Genomic DNA, 16511 nt, shown 5'->3' with positions numbered 1-16511 from the left:
TGAAACATGCCCTTTTTGAACCTGATTTATTTCTATCCTGATGCAACATCTTTTGCTTGTGAATCATTTCGTCGGATGATGAAAGTGAAAGTTACTTTTTAAAAACATTTTTATGACAATTTTATTGACTTTTAGTGATGCAAGGGTCATTCCGCTTGTTGCTTCTTTTTAATGCTTCCTCAGCTTTAACAATCGTTTTAGAATTGGTCAACCATTTAGATCCATAGGTACATGTATGAAAATTTGAAGATAGCAAGTAAATTAAGAAAATAATAATGAGTGGATGGATATGTATATGGTTTTCTTTCTTTTGATATAAAAAGTTTAAATAAGTTGGGTATCCATGTCTCACCACAGTTATAATATGCTTGTAAACTCAAAAAATATTTGTAAATGTACTTATAGATCTCCTTCTGTCAAAGTCCTCATTTTAACGGTGAAATTTGATCTTACAATTTTATAAATTATGAGTTAAATTTTTACTAATTAGACTAACCTTTGTTGATGACATGTACATGCTCATTTATAATAGATAACTTGAAAGGGGATAGTTAGTTAAGCCCAATTGTATAGAGAATCCACAGCCTATAAATATGGGTTTTTATGAGTTTGTTGCTGCCTTTTTGTAGTTAAAGAGGAAAAAAATGAAAATAAATATCAAATTTAAAAGGAAAAATATAAATGAAAAAACATACTCCTTTACTCTGTTTTATAAATTATTTATATCAATTTTATCAATATCAATGTAGAAAAGTACAGAGAAATAAATGTATAAAAATCTAAATTATGCTCCTATATAATAAATCTAAAAAATAATTTTAAAAAATCACATCATAACTTATAAATGAAATTAAATAGACATTTTAAAATGTAACTTATAAATAAGACGGAAGAAAATAAATTTTAAACAATATACATATGAATAGGGAACAGAACACTTGAATCTAACATTTTAAAATTTTGATTGAGAAGTATTCAGAATCTCCTAAAAACATTAAAATTTAATTAGGATTTTGTAAAAATTTTCAGTTTGAAAAACATGAGAGGATAAATAACAAATTTAAAAATTTAAGTTCTGATAAGATTCTAATTTGATATTAATTTTTTGAGGTTGTCATTCTCCTAAACAAAACTCCACTAGCACACAAAAAAAAAAAAATCATCTTCGAATTTTGTTTTTTAATATATTCCTTTTGACAATGATCTATTGATTGAAATTAGTTAATTAAATACTAACTATTTCCTATTAAATAAATACCCTATCAAACCAACTGAAAATGTAAAAGTAATCTAGGGACAGGTCCGTGGGGGAAAAAATAGTAATCTGCTGGTCAAAAAATTAAAGTGGGGGAAAAAGAAATCTTTGGATGGACTTGGATGTACGATTTAATTAATTAATATTGATTGAAATTAATTAAATTAAATAAGTATAAATTCAGTTTCGTTTGGCTTATAAGTCGAAATCCAAAAAATAACCACTTCAGGGGAGCGAGTCCCGTTGTCGTCGTCGTCCCTGGGTAGAGTGAACAATTCTGGACGACTCGTGACAGTGTCTCTGTATTCCGATGTCGGACATGGACCCTCCTCCCAAGAGCTGGAGCATCTACACCCGAGCTGAGATTCTCGCCAAGTACGAAGTCATGGAGCGAGTCGGCGCTGGAGCTTACTCCGACGTCTACAAAGGCCGTCGTCTCTCCGATGACCTCATCGTCGCCCTCAAAGAAGTTCACGATTGCCAATCTGCCGTCCGAGAAATCGAGGCCCTGCGGATCCTCCAGGGATACCCTAATGTCGTCGTCTTGCACGAGTACTTCTGGCGCGAGGACGAGGACGCCGTCCTCGTTCTCGAGTTTTTGAGAACTGACTTGTTGACGGTCATCAAAGAGGCCAAGAAGGAGGGTGCGGGTCTAAGCGTTGGGGAGATTAAGCAGTGGATGATCCAGATTCTTAGCGGGATCGATGCGTGCCACGCAAATATGATCGTGCATCGAGATTTGAAGCCTAGTAATTTGTTGATTTCGGAGGATGGCGTGCTGAAGTTAGCTGACTTTGGACAGGTAACTTCTCTCGTAGATATAACTTGAAATATTATGTTCTGGGATTTCGCCAGAAAGCGAAAAAATTATCAAGAATTAGTCCCAAGGTTGTATATTCTGTACTAGTCAAGTCTAGGACTATAAAATGAATTTCTAGTCAGATCGCTTTACCGTTTTGATCAAAACTACATGTTTCATCAATTTGGTTAGTTGTCCGAAAAGTTTACGCACTATCAGCCTTGCGATCTATTTTTCGTTTTCCTGAGAAGCGGTTGTTGGCCGGCTTATAGATTATCGAAATTTTGTCGCTACAGCGTTCTCTAGAAAATGCGTAGTTGCACATAGGACAATCAATATGTTTCATTTTAGGATCGTTTTTGTGGGCTTTATGAATCTCACTGGCTTCTGGCTTCACAAAAGTTTTTCATTTTTGCTGAAGACTGCAATCTGAAATAGATTTGTTGCCTCATCCATCTTGGCTTTTACGTCCATGAGAAATTTTTTGTTTCGTTCCATTTACAGGCAAGGATACTTATGGAGCCCGAATTTCATGCTATGGATGAAAACCCACCACCTTATGAAGACGATACTTCACATACTGAGAGACCACTTCAACATCCTGAAGTCTTTCCTCAGACACACAACCAAAACCAAGAAAGCTATGGAAATCAAGAGCAGGAAACGGAAGCTCAAGATGAATATTATAGAGTATTAGAAGAGATAAAAACTAAGGGCTCGATAGATGACGTGGATAAGGATACCAACTTTCAGGATGGAAATACATCTTGTCTTGCAACTTGCACAATAAGTGACATAGAAGATGATTTTATGAAGACTTCGTTTACGTATGAAGCAGATGAGAGAGACGATGAAGAAGGTGGTCTCACACCATGCGTTGGAACCCGATGGTACAGGGCTCCTGAACTGCTTTATGGATCAGATGACTATGGGTTAGAGATTGATCTCTGGTCATTGGGCTGCATCTTTGCAGAGCTCATAACTCTTGAGCCCTTATTTCGTGGGACAGGTGATATTGATCAGCTCAGCAGAATTATTAACGTTTTAGGCAACCTCAATGAGGAAGTTTGGTCTGGTTGTTCCAAGCTTCCTGATTATGAAAAAATCTCGTTCACCAAGGTGGAGAACCCTCCAGGTCTTGAAGGCTGCCTTCCCAACCGATCCCCCGATGAAGTCTCTCTAGTGAAGAAACTGGTTTGTTATGATCCGGCTAGAAGAGCTACAGCAATGGAGCTTCTCCAAGACAAGTATTTTGGTGAAGAACCACTTCCTGCGCCTATTTCTGAGCTGCGGGTTCCTTTGACAAGAACTGCACACGATGAAGACTCTTGTGGTAGGCCTTGTGATCTCAATGAGCTGGGTTTCGATTCTGATTTTGAGGACTTTGGCGCTGTGCAAGTCATCAGAGCTGGTACTGGTTACTCTATACGATTTCCCTGAGTCCAAAAAATTCAAGGTACATTCTATGTTTCAGATGGTTGCAGCCATTATCGTCATTTGACTGGTTTTTTCTCTGTTAATTGTCACATGTAAAATCTATGGATGTCAAGTGAAAGTTTTGAGAAATTCTGTGATTTTTTCCTCAGAGGATGTTTTTGGATTACCGAGTGTTGAACTGTAGGATAAATTCATCAAAAGTGAAAGCGGATGAAGCAACTATTGGATCCAAACTTGATATCAAGTTAATTGGGTCCAAACCTGGTATGACATAAACTTGTAATGAAGCATCGATTAAACGCTAAACTCAGCCCTATTTCTGACTGGACAGAAGCAACTAAGCCTGGTTGCCCAGCTTCAAAGAAAGCCACGTTTGCATCCGCGTGCATATCTATCTGACGCTTGTTAACTTATTTTGATCTATCTGTTAGACAATCAAAACAATGAAAGTGAACCAAGCATTGTGTGTGTGGTTACGTGTTCCTTTTTTTTTTTTTTTAGGTGGGAGTATATTGTTTTAAATAATCTATAGAATACATCATTGTTTGGACTCTTCATAGCACGACATATTGTGATGTTTTCAGAGAGCTAAATTCAATTGTAGATTTCTGGCACTCTTGGTTCTGCGAGGATCTGTTTTTCCTAATGTTTCAATTGTCATTTGCTTTTCAAGGTCTTTTGATTGTGAACACTTCATACACCACAGTGATCTTTCCCTATTTGTTAATGCCACCTGAAACTGAAAATAGATTTGGCGTGTGCTTTTGGAACGCTGCTTATAAAGTTGAATCCATGTCTTGTGAATTGATTTAATACAGTTTCGAGGCGGGTTTTGTTCTTGTTTTCTTTTATACATACGGGGTCAAGGAGACTTCGTGTGTGGCGAGAATGAATTGGAAACATCACAAAACCCCAGCGCATTCGTCAGCAATGCTGCATTCTGACACACTGCTAGCGCTTAAGCCAAGTTAAACTGAACATAATGGCAGCTTTTCAGGAGCTACCTTCCATCATTATGGAGGAAAATGCGAAGAATTTTACCTGTTACGATGTTATTATACCTTTGATTTGCTTCGAATAGGTTATTTACATGCAACCAACTTTTATCAACACGCACTTGATCTTTTTCTTTCGGTGTCACATAAAGATGTTAATATTACAATGCAATACATTTTTTAATGGTTGATGAGATACACGCAATCCTCATCAGTACCATCCTAAAACATCAAAGATTTAGAACCTGAAAAGAGATGAGATGTTTTCACCCGCCTACGGAACACCTACTGAAAAGAGCATAATTCCTGCCTTGAGCTTCTTGACCTATCAAGGCGGACGACACACGGACTGTGTTAATAGATGAAATACTCAATTCGGATTCAGTGCAGTATAGTGAAATCCTCTAGTCCTGTGGAAGAAGTGCAATCTCAATTTCGTGAAGTGACTTCCCTTTGGTTTCTACCACATTTCTCTTCACTAAAACTACTGCCATTATGCAAAAGGTTGCGAAGATAGAGTAAAGCAACTGTGGCCCAAGTTGCTGGAGCAAACGCAAGAATAGCAAACCAACAAAGAAATTTATGACCTGCACAAATTCCAATCATGAATATGATGAGAAAAAGATTCAATAAACCAGCGACGTTTGCCTCTTATGAGTCACTACGAGACCAGAAATAAATACAATTTTAGTAGTTTGCTAAGGCAGCTGACAATTGTAAGTTTTAATACGTATCGTCTTGTTAACTTCGCAGCTAGAAGCTTGGCAAGATTATAGAGCAGTCAACCCGTAGAATGAAGACTACAAATTTCGTCGAGACTGAAGGGTGACACGAGACAGCATGCAACAGAAAAGTGTTTTACCATAGGACTAAAGAAAGCATAAATGCTCAGAAGAAAATTACCCAATGCACTGACATACAGACCGCCATTGCCTTGGCTCTAATTCGGCTTGGAAAAATTTCCGGTAGAAGGAGACCTGGGACTGGACCAGCCCCAAGAGCAAATGTTAAGACAAACCTGCATGAAGTACAAGCATCCCACAGGTCAAATATATAACATAATGATTTTATGATTTAGTTTTACCCATCATCACCAGTATGGTTGCATCTATCACAAAATCCATCTTCTCAGTTAAAAAGACTTACATTAACATGCCGCCAACAGATAAGTATAATTTCCCCAGGTCTGGTACAAGTGAACTTGCTGCTGCGGCTTGAAGGACCATTGCAATAGCCTAGGCAATACAAATACAACAAACAAATTTCTTGATTAGAGGCTAACTTCATTTTGTTAAAATTTTTGTGACATGTAAACCCAAGAAAAAAGGGGGACATGCTCCTCTGCTTTGTCGTGTTATACCCTTGCACTAGTTCATATTCAAATTCCCGCACTGAATCTGATATTCTTCTTACACACGATAGCCAACTTTAGCATCATGATAATTACCATAGGTGACAGATTTTTTTTTTTTTAAAGCTAAACTTACCATGCCAAAGAAGCTCCAAAACAGAAGCACCTTCCTTCCTAGTTTATCCATTAAAACCATTGATATGACAGATCCTGAAGACAGAAAAATAAATATTGGCATTCAAGAAGAGAATAACATGATAATTCAAGAAACATAAGCTGAAAACCAAAAAGGTAAATCTGTACCTGACAAATTAGCAACTCCTATGCAGACATTTGCAAGGCTAGATGGCACTCCAGCACTTTTAAAAACAGTCGAAGAGAAATAAAAAACAGCATTTATACCAGATAGCTGTTGTAAAGCAAATAGGGTTGATCCAATAAAAACAACTGCAAAACAAACCCGTGAATAACACAGAACTTTTGCCGCCCAAAAGAAACAGTAACAAGAGAACAATGAGGGCCAAGTCCTCACCGACGCCAGAATAGAAACAGCAGAAACATATACCTCTAAAGTGGCGACCTGCTAGCAATTCTGAGAGCTTCACAGTATCACTGTCATCCCCTCTATCCACCTTGGATAACTCTGCAAACGCAAATTTTGCTTCTGATCCTCCAAGAAGCTTCTCAAACTCAGCTTCTGCTTCAGTAGTTCTCCCTTGCTAAATCACGAAAGAGGAAATTATTAATGTCCAGCCTTATACGAAAGATATTCATACCAAAAAGCATTTTTCAATTTCAAACTTCTAGGGTAAGCAAAAGTAAATGATGATGATGACAATTAATATATTTCGATAACAATAATGGGAGGGAAGCTTGATCCAGGTTAATAAAGGATTAAAATTGCTCTTTATATAAAGTCATTTAAATAATAGAGCATGCAACATCATCAAGGGATGCATGCAGTTCATTAGAAAGTATTAAGCAGTTTCACTACTTAGTTTTGCTTTCTGTGAGTAGTGGCAGAAGAATATACAAGTAAATCCTGCAGACTTAGGATTTTCTTTCCATTAGACTACTGCCATAATCTTCTAGAGAAATATTTTCCATATATTTTAACACTCCAGGTTAATTTTATCTATTTGAGGTGAAGTCCACAGAATTGGAAAAATATACTCTACAGGGACATCATGGTCCTGTCCCCGTGAGGATAATTAAAAAACAAAGAAAAAGAAAAAATAGAAAGGGGGCCAATGAGATACAAAGCATCTCTGCCATTGGAGGTGCCATGGCAGAGGATGCAACCTGCCCCCACCTTTTCAAAAATAAAAAAGAAAGAAAAGAAAAGAGAAGATTCAGCTTCACAAAATTCAGTTTCACGAGTGTATGTCAACTACAGCTCCTAGTAATAAACTGACAAGCTGTAAGCACCAGCACATCAGCCACTGGTCGAAGGTCCAATGATATATTGTTCTCTACCCAAAAAATATAATAATTGGAATTTAGAAATGGCTGTCTCTTCTATAAATTGAGAAGAACTTGAAGCTCCAGTACCATGAGTGATACTCATTGTCCTTGCTAATCAATAAGCACTTACAACTATTTTGAATAATGGAATTAGCAAGGCTATAAAGAAAATCAGGTGTAAGTTTCTGCCCAAACTCCTAAAGCATTCCATCACATACCATTTGATTCCGATAGAGGTAATATTTGTAGGGGGGAGCAGGGTAAAAATGGTGCTTGAATCAATAATCAATAAATAGGAAAATAATCTAGCAAAATTAATTTGCAGCATGGCTCTGATCCATTTTGAATTATGATTATCACCGCTAAAAAGAAACAGGCCATGACAGTGTAGGTAAGAATACCATGACAACTTGATAACTTAATTCTCTAGGCTGTGTGCGCTAGAGTATTCAATTATCGTAATAAAAACAAGTTATCAATTAAAAATGGAATGTAAAAGAAACATAGACAATGAAAGCGAACATCAACAAACTAGTTGCATAATTAATATAGAAATTCCAATGATCTGGACCAAAAAGGTAATGATATGTCACCAATGACACTGATAACATCTCAACAAGAACATTATGTGCTGCTCACCTTGTATAACCAGTGCGGTGACTCTGCACAAAAAAACATAGCAAGAGCAAGTGTAGCAGCTGGAATGATTGATAACCAGAAGCAAACCCGCCACCTGAGCAAGAAATGATGGGTCATCTTAAATGTATCAGCTGTGAAGGACGGATAAAGTAAATTCAATTTTTCATACCATCCAGATATTTCTTTGACAGGGATTCCGATAAATAGAGCCCCCATTAAACCGAGACACGTTGCAATTTGGATGAAGGCTCCATACGTACCCCGCACAGAAGCAGGAGAAACCTATTGAGAACATATGAAGAGATTAATTAGTACATCAATGAGCAAGAAAATTTTCACCCTAGTCAATTAGAAAAGATGCAGCCATTGGCATACCTCTGCCACATACAGAGAAGCAACAGGGGGACCAAGACCCAGGCCAGTGCCAACAAATAACCTTCCAACAAGCATGCCAAACAAGTTGTTTGTTGCCGCACTGAAAACAGATTTTTCCCATCAAAGCATTAACCATAAGAACTCGTATTCTAAAACGTAGAGGAAGAAATTTGTCACTTGACCACAGTGAAATACCAAACAGGGTGCCAGGAAATGGCGAACCAACCTAGCAACAAAAAAGAATGAACCTTAAATAATATGTGGACTCTATTGTAGTATAACAACAAAATGTGTTATCCCATTACCATGAAGCATAAATTCTTTCTCTAAAACAAATTTAATGTGCACCATAATAATAGGTAAAGACAAGAGAATGAAGAAAATGGAACATAATGACATCAAAGGACACCAGCATATTACATCCTGCATTTCCCAAGCAGCCAACTTACAAACCTTTTACACAGAACTACATCAATGAATTGAATAAAAAAAATAATACTCCCTCCAGTCTTATTTATAAGTCACATTTTAAAAAGTTCATTTGATTCCATTTATAAGTTACGGTGCAGCTTTTTAGGTAATAATTGAAAGATATGTTCAAAATTACCCTTTATGAGAAAGAAAAAGTAACATCACATTACCTTTTGAATTTATTATACAAGGGCATATTTGAAATTCTACACGCTTTTATTCCTTGTATTTTTTTTTGCATTGGTATTGATGAGGTTAGTAGAAATGACTTATAAAGAGAACCAGAGAAGTATATTACATTGGCTAAACTATATGAGCATAAATAAAATCAACAAGCTTACTTTCTGCAAAGAAAGTACGTTACACAAGAATATAAATCATCCAGCTCAACTAAAAAAACAAAGATGAATATGGATTCCGTTATAGCAAGAAAGATAGAAGTATAGGGGGCTGAATTAATCCAAATTTCCCATGTGTCAAGTTGAGTTAATTACACAATATATTTTTGTTCTAGAAGTACAACCTCAAAGAAGCACCAATTATCATTGGCAAGGAACATAATTGGAAAGCTTTACGACGGCCCACTCCATCAGCAATCCAACCACTGAGTAGACATCCAATCAAAGCACCGCCAAGACATATACTCACCACCAGACCTTAATTTGAAACAAAAAAAATAATTATAATTTAATGGAAATCATAATCAAAATCACTGGAAATAATCAAAGGATAAGGAGGAGGTCAGAATCTTTTGTGTCACCTTCTGCCAATGTATTCCCGCTAAAGCCAAGATCCACAGAAATGCTCTCAAGTGGTTCATTAACTACTCTGAATAGAAAAAGAAAGTATAATCAAATATGAAGCACTAACTCAATTTTCAATCAATGCTAAGAAACCACGAGAGGATGTTGTAAAGGAGAAATACCAACCCAAGATGGTATCCAAATAAGAATGAAGAAATAGTAGCCACAAGTACATGTGGCAAAGAAAGCTTCCACGAAGGATTTGAACTTTCCTTGTCCAAGCTATTATCTACAAGAGCTTAATCATGAAAAATCAGCAAGATTAGTAATCAGCGTCCATACCTGAAGATCTTATCAGAGTTTGCATTGAATCATTAAATTATGCCATGTGTCTCAAGTGTATCATGATATTCCGAACTGCATCTTTTTAATTTTCATTTTAAGCTCCAAAGACCAATGGCAGATTATCAAAAACAGAAAGGAGAGCAAGTGGTATACAAACAAAAGCTAGAACCCTATTAAGATTGATTCGTTTGTCATTTACTTCAAAGCACGAAACTATGAAGAGTTCTACAGGAAAAATGAATGTAGATTCTCAAGCAGGAAACAATTCCAATGGGAAGTATTAACGTAGATTCTAAGTTCCACAATACAGAATAAGTCCGTATATGTTTTTGTGTGTGTGTGTGTGTGTGTGTGTGTGGTATAACCAAAGATAAGATAAAAGTTCACATCAGTTCAATAAAAGGAGCTACCTGAGTTTTCTTCCATGTCTACCATGTTTGTATTATCCCTTGAAGACACACGCTTGTACATAGTCATGGATGAAATCTCACAATGACGACCCCACATGCCAAAATACCTGCCTGCTTCCTATATCAGCAGATTCTAAAAGTATCAGCATCACATGCGGATGTAGTATAAATGTTATATTATACAAGAACTGGACTAAATTTCAATAGCAAGAGACCAACCTGCTTCCGCAAAATCAAGCAAAAATTAAGTAAACCCAAACAACTTATTACAGGAAATAATTTCAAAATATCAACCATCCTGCTTTTTAAATTAAAGATAAATAAAAAATTGAACTCATAAATATGAAATAAAGGGTTTACATCAAATTTTAATACATCCCCCTATTTTAGGATGAAAGCTTTTTTTTGAATAAACTTGTTCTAATGGGTAGCAAACTAAAATCATAATTCAATGTTTAATTCATTACATTGGTTTCCATCAGGAAACAGATAAAATGCAGATTAACTATAAACCAAAAGGAACTTATTTAACAACATATCAGCTTTAATAGTGGGATCGTCTGTCCAAATGCGTATGGCTGACGCAAAAGCAAGCAGCTAGCAAAATGTCTGGAAATTTCAATGTTAACACTATGCATACTATTAAATGGTTCAGAAACATAAGCATGCAATGATCCAGTCCCTGGATGATAGTATAAACATCTGATGTCAAGTACTAAACTGTTTTACATTGTTTATATTGTCAGAGTTTAGACGGATTCAGACGTAAAGAAAGAGAACTCAACATGCGTAATGTAACTTGGCGATCAAATTAATCAATGCTCAGCCGTAAGGATACTCCTTAAAGACTAACCGAGAGCAGCTACAGGCTATTTAACAAGTAGATAACTAAAGCCAATACGCTGTGACAAAGACTAGATTGGCCCGCGCAATGCTAATTGATAACGTTATCAACTAAGGAGCATGATCACTGATCACTCCATCAGCCAGTCAGCTTATACAAATCAAAAGCCCTAAACCAAGGATCTGAGATAATATATGGAAATAAAACTACTATTATGCTTCTCTCTCTTCAAAAATCTTGATTCAATTCAGATTATGCTCAAGCAGGTCGACGCAACGAGCAGACTGAAGTAACTTCAGTAACCCATATGTCTTATAACGTACCTCAAATAAGTTCCCCTGTTTTTCTAGACGATCAAGCAGGATAGAGGGACCAACACAAAACAATAAATAAATACAAGAAAGAAGAAAAATCAAACTCTGCGCCAAAGCAGAGTTTCCTAACCAACTGCAGAACGAAAAAAAAAAAAGCAAGTAACATCGAACTAAACTTGATTAATGAAGCAGGTTGAAACAAAATCTGCAGACAAATACATTTTTAGCTCGATTTTCATACAAAAGCGTAAATTAGAAAACTAGCGGATTACGCACCAATCATTTAACAAACAGAGAGGATCTGATATCTATTGACAAACACAAAACTCGTTCACGGAGCTTATGCCTCTAAGTTCCACGTTCCTCCTCTCTGAGAATCCCCCAAGAGCAGCCGATTCACGGAGAGAAACAAAGCCAAAACCCGAAATTCTCAGAGCAGTTGGCAGAAAACCTTTTTAGGAATGGTGTGACAAAATACCGAAAGCGAAGGCGCTAACGTGCGCCGCGAGCGACGAGGTAGTTGTTATGTAAGATGGCTTGCTGGATTTCGAAGAAAGAGATGGAAGCTTGCAACAAACCAATCAATCGTGTTGGGGCAAAAAGGAGTGAGAAATCCAGAGAAATCTAGGGGGGAACAGTATAATGAAATATATATATATATATATATATTTTTAAAGGTGTGTAATGAATTTTGTTTAAAAGACGAACTAATTAAAGAACGAAGTAGACGGTTACCAGAACGCCACGTGGCCATTACTAGCCGACGAGAATGGATTCTACGATGAAGATTGAGACAGGTGTAGAATTTAGTATGAGGCTATCGAGATAGTGCGAGTCCCTGTTACATACTAAAATAAGACCCTCGGTAGATCTTTGTTCTTTTCCGTGTTTTTTCTTCGCACACTAAGTTCAACAAAATTACCACCTTTTTTTTTTTGGGTCTTTACGTGCTTCCGCCAACTTTCTCCGCGCAAAATCAACAAATATTAGTGTGCGGGGAGATTAATTAAGCAGAAATTGTGGGTCATTACTAAAATAATTACGATGTTTCACTCGTAAATAATAAACTCGGAATCTCTTTCTAAAAAAATTAGTTGTTTTACTTACTTACTTGGCCTTTCATCGATCTGGCAACCATTATTAAATACTCTATTTATTAAAAAAATATAAAATATTTTTAATTAAATTTTATTTTAATAAATAATGAATTATTTTTAAATTAATATCATCTTTGCATGTTTGCATGTTTATTTTTATTGAATGAGCTGTTTCATTTTAAAATATAAATAAAGTAAATTATTTATTATAACATTTTAGAAAAAAAATGCATTAATTATGCATTAAAACTTTCAAAACTAAAAAGCTTATATTTTTAGCATCTAATTTTAAAAAAATATCTTATATTTCTTTTAATAGAGGGAGTAAATAATAAATTTAAAAGTCAGTCTCAATTATAATAATGTCTGTTTTATAAGTTTAGCTGTAGGAGGTGCTGCTTGCTTGGCGTATTCTATTTCTTTTCTATTCGCATTTGTAGTCAACATAATATAACAATCTAGCCGGGTCTTTCACAGCGGTAATCTACAAAACCAGTGGGTTACAAAAGTGAAAGGCAAACATACGGTCCAAAAACAAAGTTTTTGTTTTGGGCGCGGTCAAAGGCTACAGAATGATTTGGCATGCCTGTCACGATACGAGCTAATTCCATATAAATCTGTTAGAAATTTCGCGTCTAACAGACCAAGACCATAGATGGCTTTTCTTTTACCTTTCTTTTCTTCCTTCTTTTTGCGTGATATGGTTAATCGGAGTTCAGGCTTCAGACAAATTGGGACCACTTTCTGTTTTTGATCATTCAACAATCAACATTCAACCCTGACGTTTCTATAATGTTTAGTTTTTTCCATATATCTTAACCAAATATTATTGTTGGTTAAAAAAAAAACAAACATTATAAAACACTAAATATAAACATCTTCCTTAATAAAAATTAAAATATCCCTTCACCGTGATGGATTGGTCACTTCACTAGAATCAATTTAATTGATATGAAAGAAAAAGATAGATAAATCTCAATAAAATCAATTAATTTAAATTAAATATACATGTTAAAATTTAAAACACAATTTACAAATTCATTATTATAAAATTATAAAATTGAAAGATAAATTTTTAAATTTTTAAAATTTAACACCTTAAAATATAATTTAAATTAATCAATATTTGGATGTATATGTCGTTCTCACTAATATAAATATATAATGTTAGCTTTTACCACGCCAATCTTGGCTCTTCAGGCTTCTCTCGCTGCTGTTGTGTCAGCAATGTGGATTTTTCTAGGTACCTTTTTGACTCTCCACTTGACATCTTTGTCGGTGATTTTGTTTAAAAGGAAATTTAAATTTAAATTTAGATCAATTAGAAATAGAGAAGAAATTTTCACATCCAAGTCTACTTTTCACGTTGAGAATGAAGTTTCGCGCTTAATCCCCAAGATAATGTTTATCCGGATACATTTTTGTAGTCTTCGTGTTTGTTTCAAACCATAAATGAAAGCCAAGAAGGACCTGAGCTCTCTCACCAATGAAGTGGACCACGCATGCAAAATCAGTCCAAGTGCGGTGATGAGATTAAAGGATTTATATTTTATTTTGTTTTATTTGAATGGATTTCAATATCAACCGACTTCAGATGAGCACCGAGCTGCACTGATATTTATATTGGAATGAATCAGCGTCAAAAGATAAGAAACTAAGGACGCTAAATAGTCTTTTATCAATCAACAGTCTATCAAACACTTAAAAAGAGGAAGTTCGTAAAAAAAATGGATTAATTAGTAGTTTTAAAAATTAATCAAAAATAACACGTGATCCATTAAAATGTCGATTTATCAGCGTTCAATGCCACTGTCTTGTCACTCTACTAGGACTTCATACTTGAAGCAATCCGGGTTCCTTATATATAAAACCCTAGCAAATGACCCGTGTGTTGCATAGTTATTGTAATTGCATGTAAATAAATTTAAACAGTGAACAGTTAGTCTCGTTCATTACTTGTGTCCCAAAAAAAAAAGTCTCATTCATAGTTGTCGCAACTGGACTAAACCAGCTAGTCAAACCAAGAACTGATTTGTGGTTTGGTCCGGTTAATTATCACAACAGGAGCAAAATTAGTGAATTAAGACAGATCTGATTCGAACTGGCTTTTCATTTTAAAAAATCTCAATAACTCAAAAATTACATTATTTAGTCTTTTATTAGGCCATGTTTGGTAGGTTGAAATTGTGAAGATGGAAATGGAATTGGGATAGGAATCTGAATAAAGTGATGTTTGGTAGATATGAATTACAATTTCTGGGAATCCTAATTCTATGGAAAAAAGCTAATTTTGATTCCTTATGTAAATCTATGGAATTGGGAGCAATTCTATGGAATTGTAATATTTAAGACACTTTTACCCTCATACAAATTCCAGAAAGACAAATTTGCCCTCAAAAAAAAAAATAAAACCCTCATATGCTAGCAAAAAAAAAGAAAAAGGGAGTATAAAAGAATAATATTTTTTCTCATTATATATAAAGCGTTATAATATATATATGATAGTATTATATATAATATTTGTATATAATTTATATATTTATAATATTTTTTTGGTATAAGAAGTAGAATTGATTTGTTTGACATTTTTCTTCTAAATCTACATGTTAGTGTATTTATTTTAAAGTAGAAGGGATGGGAACCATTGCCAATTTTATTTTCAAGAAAATGTTCCCTCTGATGATAAAACTTTTTGTTTGGCCCAAGCTAGTGAATAATAGTTACAAATATAATCTATGATTTATATAATATTTTATTAATATATAAAATGCATAAGAAAATTGGTACACAATTAAGTTTTTATTATGTTTTATTTTAATTTTTATATAGGGGTATTTTTGTCTTTTAAGTATAATTCCATTTCCATGTCTTGCATACCAAACAAAAGTAATGCAAGGATTACATCTAATTTTTCTGACATACCAAACATACTTTTATAATCCAATTCTATTCCAATTCTGATTCCAATTCTGATTCCAATTCCAATTCCAATTCCAATTCCATCAAAAACTATTCCATCATACCAAACGGGGCCTTAGTTTTGTGGTTGGTTTTTCTCTTTGTATGTACGTGCGTGTGCGTGATTCATTGGTAATTTGAGTTAATAATGATCATTTGAGCACTAATTGAAGTTGATAGAGGGTTTGGGAGAGTTTTCTCTCTAGTGTTGTGCGGTTCTTCTCATGTTGTTGGCTTGGCTATTTCCATACTTCTTTCTAAAGTTAGTAACATGGGTAAACCCATGAGCTAGCTCATAGTTAGCGAGTCTTGAGTTTAATGAGGTGAGTTGATATAACTTTCATCTTACGTGGGTTGTATTTTCATTAATTCACTACGGGTGAGCAAACCCACCAATAAAAAAATATTTTATATTTATATTTTTAAAAATTTTGAAAACTATAAATTTATTATAATATTATAAGATTTATCTATCATTAATTATTAACACCACACAATTAAATATTGAAATATAATTAACATATAGAAGTTTAGAAAGTAAAATTAAACTTGACATTAATTTGAGTAAAGGTTATTAAGCTAACTTTTTTTTTTTTGCTGGTTGAGAAATTTTGAATTCATTAAAATAAAATGTAATAACAAAGACAATGTAAGAAAAAGTAAAGTTAGGATTTGTTTGCAGCTTGACAATATAGTAACTCATAATTTAAAAGTTGTTAAAGATAATTTGAAGATTGATATATAGACCATTTTAAATGACTCTAAAAATGATTCATATACTATTTAGAATGGCACCACTTCAAATGGCAACACAACGATAAAGAATTTCAATCCCATGTAACCTTTGAAAAAAAATAGATGGATGTATTGGTTGTGCCTGCTTGAAAATATTTTCCTCAAATTAAATTGTAAAAAAGTTTTTAGTTAGTTGCATGCTACACTAATGCACTTGATTGATCATGGATTTATAGCTATACCGACTAAATAAATGTGACAAGTAATAACAACAATAGA

At 34.6% G+C, this 16511-nt stretch overlaps 2 protein-coding genes across 3 annotated transcripts; one reads left to right on the top strand and one right to left on the bottom strand.

Moving 5' to 3' along the window:
• The first annotated feature begins 1462 nt into the window (after positions 1-1462).
• Positions 1463-3639, top strand: LOC129306938 (cyclin-dependent kinase F-1). Its single transcript, XM_054947766.1, has 2 exons — positions 1463-2057; positions 2559-3639. The coding sequence occupies exons 1-2, from the start codon at positions 1566-1568 to the stop codon at positions 3492-3494; spliced, it is 1428 nt and encodes a 475-aa protein (XP_054803741.1). The 5' UTR covers positions 1463-1565; the 3' UTR covers positions 3495-3639.
• Positions 3640-4592: 953 nt separating this feature from the next.
• Positions 4593-12076, bottom strand: LOC129306925 (probable plastidic glucose transporter 2). Of its 2 annotated transcripts, none has more exons than XM_054947745.1 (14): positions 11719-12076; positions 10285-10402; positions 9716-9827; positions 9547-9614; positions 9310-9442; positions 8316-8415; positions 8110-8222; positions 7941-8034; positions 6403-6556; positions 6141-6284; positions 5974-6047; positions 5633-5721; positions 5390-5504; positions 4593-5073 (listed from the first exon to the last, which is right to left on the bottom strand). In XM_054947745.1, the coding sequence occupies exons 2-14, from the start codon at positions 10379-10381 to the stop codon at positions 4891-4893; spliced, it is 1476 nt and encodes a 491-aa protein (XP_054803720.1). In that variant the 5' UTR covers positions 10382-10402; positions 11719-12076; the 3' UTR covers positions 4593-4890. The 2 variants fall into 2 exon arrangements, with proteins under 2 accessions (XP_054803720.1, XP_054803729.1); XM_054947754.1 differs by having other exon boundaries at positions 9716-9818.
• Between the last annotated feature and the right edge of the window lie 4435 nt (positions 12077-16511).

The sequence above is a fragment of the Prosopis cineraria genome, unplaced genomic scaffold (assembly GCF_029017545.1).
Source record: "Prosopis cineraria cultivar Desert tree isolate PC_DT_omini unplaced genomic scaffold, ASM2901754v1 PC1, whole genome shotgun sequence".
Classification (NCBI taxonomy): Eukaryota; Viridiplantae; Streptophyta; class Magnoliopsida; order Fabales; family Fabaceae; genus Prosopis; species Prosopis cineraria.
This window is presented reverse-complemented; position numbering and strand designations above follow the sequence as displayed.

Coding starts and splice junctions, on each gene's coding strand:
- LOC129306925 (XM_054947745.1), bottom strand. CDS start 10,381: ATGTGGGGTCGTCATTGTGAGATTTCATCCATGACTATGTACAAGCGT. Junction 8,223..8,315: donor CTTCTCTGTATGTGGCAGAG/GTATGCCAATGG, acceptor TGTTCTCAATAG/GTTTCTCCTGCTTCTGTGCG. Junction 8,035..8,109: donor GTCAAAGAAATATCTGGATG/GTATGAAAAATT, acceptor TTTCTTGCTCAG/GTGGCGGGTTTGCTTCTGGT.
- LOC129306938 (XM_054947766.1), top strand. CDS start 1,566: ATGTCGGACATGGACCCTCCTCCCAAGAGCTGGAGCATCTACACCCGA. Junction 2,058..2,558: donor AGTTAGCTGACTTTGGACAG/GTAACTTCTCTC, acceptor TTCCATTTACAG/GCAAGGATACTTATGGAGCC.